Genomic DNA, 6,000 nt, shown 5'->3' on the forward strand with positions numbered 1-6,000 from the left:
ACCTTTCCCTCCCTTCATCTTATATTTGAGACAATCTGATTTATTCTAGACACTTCAGACAGACATGAGTGTCAATCTAAATAAGAATAAACATATTTCCTAAAATAAAAAAATAAAGATGGATGAATAAAAAGGTAAATGCAAGCTATAGTGCTTGAAATAAATGATATAAAGTCACCACAGGTTTGTTTCTGTAATATTTTATCTGTGAAATCTGCCATCCACCCCCATCTTTTTCAGGTCTTGGGGACAGTCTTTTTTCTATTAGCCAGTGTTCTGTACCAGCCTCCTCCTGAGTCGCCTCAGAGCAGCTGTGAGAGCACTGACCATGGTTTACGAGATGTGAGCGACCTGCCGATCAAAGACTTGCCAGAGGATGGCGTCATCGTCAACTTACACGCCAGGTTATGATGTCAGATACCTCTTATCTGCTGAGTCTCTGTCTGACTGTGTGTGTGTGTGTAGGTTCTGCATCATGCAGAGGGAGCGAATGTGTGTGTTGGTAGTAAAGTATGTGGGAGGTGTGTAGTGTGTGTGTGTGCTTTCTTTATACCAACAGCCTTCTCTCAGCCCTAATGACACCACTCCCAACATGCACGCAAACACATTCAGTCACTCTAATGGACAGAATGACAACACACACAACTTTCTACAGCACATGGTGCATTCTAATATGCTGCTTTTTGCATCATGGTGTGCCTGCATGTGTGTATCTGAGCGTATGAATGACATGGACACAAATGTACTATGAGGCATTTTCTATAGCTATCTCAATGTTAAATCAGTTCAAGTGATTTCCTAGAATGTAAGTCTGATATTTCTGTTTCATGTCTTATGTCATTTTTCTTCAGAAACAATGTAACAGCTCTCATTTGCAGTACCTGGTGTATATTATGTGCAATGTGTATGAAGCATTTTGATCGAGGCATTTATATCCATCTTCTCCTTCTGTTCTGTCCCTATTACTGGAAGATAGTGATGCTGCTTTATGTTTTACCCAGAAACAAAAGCCATGGTCTTATATACTGTACAATCCTCCAGGCCAGTAACAATAAAACCAAAACATTTTCATAGCATATGTCATATTTTAAGCCAAAATAAACTCATACTAACATAATGTGAAGACACAATATTGGTCTCATTACAGCAGCACAAATACACTTTTGAGTTAGAAAAGCACATGTGTATTTCTCATTGCTACTTGGATACATGTAGATCCATGACCTACACTTATGTGATATTTAGAAGTAGAAGAAGACAATGTATTGCATATATATATATCCAAATGAAATAGAACTACATATACAATGGTTGATTTCATTGGTAGAAAGATGTTTGACTGAAATTGCACTTAGAAAAGCACTTAGAAGGGAGCGTTTACACAGTAAAGGCCTAGTCGCATCAGCATTTAAAATATTTTGCATCAAGTTATATTCGTTTATTTCAAGTAAACTTTCATACCTAATTTCCCACTTTGCCAATTCAAGATGTATTGGCAGTCCTGACCTTTGACAGAACAAGGAAGACCTGAAATGGAGGAGGCTTCTGTAGCTTGTTCGCTACATCACATGTACAACAGTCATGCCTGTAACAGCTGGACAGTGACAAATGAACAGTGTGTTTATAGACAAGAATTACAGTTAAAATATGAAAACCTAAACCAAGTTATGATAGTTGAAATATGTGCACCTGTGAATAATCATGGGTGTTGTAGTGTATTTTTCTGTGTGTTAAAAAACATTCTATCTTTGTTAAATTCAGGAAGATTTCAACATTGCATAGCAAAGGTCATTGGGCTGTAGTGGATCCAGTTTATTGTAGAATATGGGAAGTAAGTTCAAAAAGACAAAGTTAGTTAAAAAAAAAAAAACAAGGGAAAGAAATGCTGAATGAGAGTTTACATGAATTTAAAGAAGATAGCCCAGATGAGACACCAGGATGTTGTCTTCCTGAGGATCCTGACTTCCTATCCCTGGAATCTGGTCTGTTCATTTTATCCAATGAAAAAAAAGAGATAAAACAATCTTAGAGCTAACTAACTTGTTACGTATCAGTTAACAAATTTGTTAGCTTGGTTGCCAATGGGACAGAAGACATGTTAGGCTCTTTAGTGCAGCTGTGTATACTCTGTCAGAGGAGGCTACAGCAAACAATAGTGGATAAATCTTTTGTTTTTGTCAAAGGTCAACACTGCTAAGCAGCCATATGAAGGGAAACCTGAACTTCCAGGTTTTGTCCTAAAAGCAAGAAACTGATAATCCATAGACATGTAGCTACACTTACAACTAATCCAGCTTTGAAATAGAGCCTTTGGATTTCTGTGATTCTTTGATTCAGCCATTTATTTGAAAAACGGTCTAATATCGTTGTTTATTTAGTGTCTTAATCAACACCATTTCCCATAAGCCTTAGAAGCATTCAGTTTTTAATGCTGGTGTGATTGTGACTGTGGCATATTCTGGAAAGTAGCCTATAAATAGCCAAGGGTGATGCACAATTGGTATGTCCTGCAATAAGAACTTATCAGCACTGTTATTATTACTAATTATCACAGTACTGTCCACAAATGTGCCAAAGCAGATTTGCTAACAAAATATTTTATTGTTTATCATTGACCTTTTTTATGCAAATAATTTATTTAGAATGTTTTAGCACTTATATTTGTCTTTTTGCATTCTTTGAGCGATGATGAAAGAACCATTGCCTTGCCTCTCTCCATGCTATCGTTTGTCTGTTGTTTATGTGATAGTGAAACACGAATTGACAGCTTACTATGTTGCCTGTGCTGTTGTCATGTACTTCCCTCATGTAAGAAATTACCTTTACAACACCCAACTGACACTGGGGAGTTTGATCTCCATGAGAAAGTCCTCTATGCTTTTCAGTCTTCAAGATTTGACAAAGCACTCTGTAAATTGATGTTTTTATTCTTTTTTTTTTTTGCTTTTGGTACTTTTTTTTTTTAAGAAAAATGGAAACAGAGGACTTGAAATCAGTGATCTTTAAAGATGTCAAGTGTTTTGTAATTACAAAAGCTGAACAACAGAGTATTTGTGTCAGATCTTTTTATCGTGTTTGTGTGTTTATGATCTTCCTGAGAACAAAATGAGAGAAACAACATATGACATGACCTGATGCAGGAAAAGCAACAAACAAAATAATAATAGTAAAAAAAAAAAATAGAAACTCAGGTAGCCAAGCATTGTTCAGTGCTTATTTACCAAGCAGACACAAAACAAATAACACTGTTATATAATTTTGAAAAACTAATGTTTTCCCGACTGATATTTAAAGGGAATTCAAAAGGAAAATCTGGGATCAAAAAAAGCCCCATTTGTTAATGCAACTGCTGAAAGTGGATGTAATCTTCTCCCTCCCTCCTTCATCCCGTTACCTGGATCATTGCCCATCTCAATTGCCCACAATACTGCCTTGTGCACCGCCAGCCCGACACTCTGAAGGGGACTGGATGCAGAGGATGTGTTTCCATGACTACTGTTGAATCCTGCTGGTTAGATATCATTGTGTTTATTGCTGACATATTTTATAAAGCCAAGCCAGGACACATACACTCCAGAATGTAAGAGAAAATGGAAAACTAGACTTAACTAATTACATTGTAATTTAAATTAGAAATATGATGTTAAAATACTCAATTACAAGTCTAAAGTCCTTCCTTCAAAAACTACTCATATAAAATACAACTAAATGTACTTAATGTGTCAAAAGTAAAAGTACAAATTTCTTTACAGTTGCCTTATATAATGAACATTTTAGATCAATATTATTCATGCAAAACTATGCAGCAATTTAATGTATGTAATTTCCTTCTGTGGTGTTTGATAAGCTTATATAAAATTCAAATCTGAAAAATAATCAGTAACTAAACATTGTCAATGATTAAATAAAGACAGCATATGTCAACAACACTGAAGGTTTTGTTTTCAATAAGTTGCTCATTGTCCTCATTTAGGGTTGTGAAATTTGTATCACCCAACCCTCACCACAAGGTGGTGCTAAGTCACAGTGTTTCTCATATTTGCTGCTTTTTGCCACCTTCAATATTTGCTCTGATCTCCACAGACACCTCTACATTACATTGGAAAATGTTTAAATGCAGGAAAAGGGGTGTCCTACAAATGTTTCCTCATGTTTCCTGACCAGTAAGTCGTCTTGGCTCATGCAGAACGTTCGCAAAGTTTAATCATTTAAATGAATCATTCCAAACCGAACAGCTTTTGGTTTGGGGCTGATGGTCAGACAAAAACATGCTATTTGAAGACATCTGCTCTGTAAATCTTTGATGCACATATATAACTTTAACAGTTTAAAGCTAAAACAATTATCGAAGGAATCAGCTTCAGCCCGAACTTATAATTGTCCTTACAAAAGTCATCACGTGTAAATACTCCCTCTCTGTTGTTGCACACACTCACTTAGTACTCCATCATTCCTCAGGCATTTAAAGAGCTTGACCTTTCACACTTTGAATTTATCATGGGCTTGTTTATATTCCGACCACCGTGACAAGGTAGTCTGGCACCCAGATCACGACACAACGTGTAAAGTGCAACATCCATCCATTTATTTTCTGCCACTTATCCAGAGTTGGCATGCATGGTACTCCAGACATCCATTTCACCAGCAACATTTGCCAGCTCCTACTGGAAGATTCTGAGCTTTTCCAGGCTAGATTAGATATAGCATCTCTCCAGCATTCTGTAGGTGTACCCCAGGGCAGCCTGCCACCTGGACATGGCTCAAAAGCCTCCAATGGAAGCATCCTGATTGGTTGCATGACCTGGCTCCTTTCGACACAAAGGAGTAATGACTCTTACTGTGAGCTCCCCTTTCAAATATCTGCAAATATCCTTACCCTGTGAACAAGCCAGAGCCTATCCAGCCTTTGCACAAAGCTCATTTTTTGCTGCTTATATTCATAATGTCATTCTGTTGCTCGCTCGCTCATAATGGGACAAAAAACATTTTACTTTATATCAAAATAATGAGGACAGTGTTTTTATTAGTTCTTATTTGAAAATGAGTCAAAGTGAATGTGGTCATTTCACAAAGAAGCAGGAAGGTCACGTTAGTGTAAGTCAGTGGTTAGACAGTGGATCTGTGCGTGCATGTGCTGTTGGGTGGAAGTGAAGAAAATAAACTGTGTTGTTAAAAAGATACAGAGAAACATTTGAGCTAAGTATTTGTGAATTTCATTTGGGTGGATTCATTGGTGTAGAGATGGTATGCATTTATTTATTTGTAATTTGGAATTTATATACCACATATTTAAATCAGTTCAGATGACCCACACCGGAGCACTTTCTGCTTAAACCTGCAAAGACCAATCCAGGAAGTCAGGGAAGCAGTGGGCCAATCAGATGACTGAGAAGGCGTAATTGTATGCATGAGAAAAGAGACGGTGTCTTTAAAAACCCAAGCAATGTGTGCAAGTGTATGTTTTTATAAGAATTGTGTTGCTGACACACCCTATATTTGTGTGTGATAAAGAAGTGAAATGTGTAGAGCCTGTATCTCAATGTGGAAGCTTTCTGTCTCTGTCTGGGTCAAAGCTGTTCAAACTACCTGATCTGTTTCTGGAAATTGGAATGTGGAAGCTAATCTTGCTAATGCTCAATAGTTTCCGCTTTGTCCTGCCTTTGTTCATGACAGCAAAGGGGTCTTACTGGTGACTACTTGAAGTAAGATCACCTTATATTGTTTTTCAGGTTGCCTACAGATAGACACTGAGCAATAGGCTATAAACCCCAAACAGAGGCCAGTGCACGTCACAAACTCTGACTCATCAGCTCTCCATTCCTTTAAAAGGTCAGTATTGTCAATATGATTTGCTAAAGGCCATTTTCACAGCAAACATTTTGTCATAGTAGGGAGATCACAGCTATAATCAATATTATTAACCGACGACTGCATCCTACCCATTTACATTCCGCTTGCTGAAGTACTTAAGGAACAGAGGCATTAATCATTAATACTTTG

The 6,000-nt window shown here is 37.2% G+C and overlaps 1 protein-coding gene across 3 annotated transcripts in view; it reads left to right on the plus strand.

Annotated features, from left to right (window-relative positions):
* slco4a1 (solute carrier organic anion transporter family, member 4A1) overlaps positions 1-1,948 on the plus strand; it is a 28,244-nt gene extending 26,296 nt beyond the window's left edge. For all 3 annotated transcript variants that reach the window (XM_026333189.1, XM_026333188.1, XM_026333190.1), the window contains exon 12: positions 241-1,948. In XM_026333189.1, coding sequence (XP_026188974.1) covers positions 241-411 — 171 coding nt within the window. In that variant the 3' untranslated portion in view covers positions 412-1,948. The remainder of the gene's footprint in view (positions 1-240) is intronic.
* Positions 1,949-6,000: the final 4,052 nt, after the last annotated feature.

Source organism: Mastacembelus armatus, chromosome 7, assembly GCF_900324485.2.
Source record: "Mastacembelus armatus chromosome 7, fMasArm1.2, whole genome shotgun sequence".
NCBI classification, from domain to species: Eukaryota; Metazoa; Chordata; class Actinopteri; order Synbranchiformes; family Mastacembelidae; genus Mastacembelus; species Mastacembelus armatus.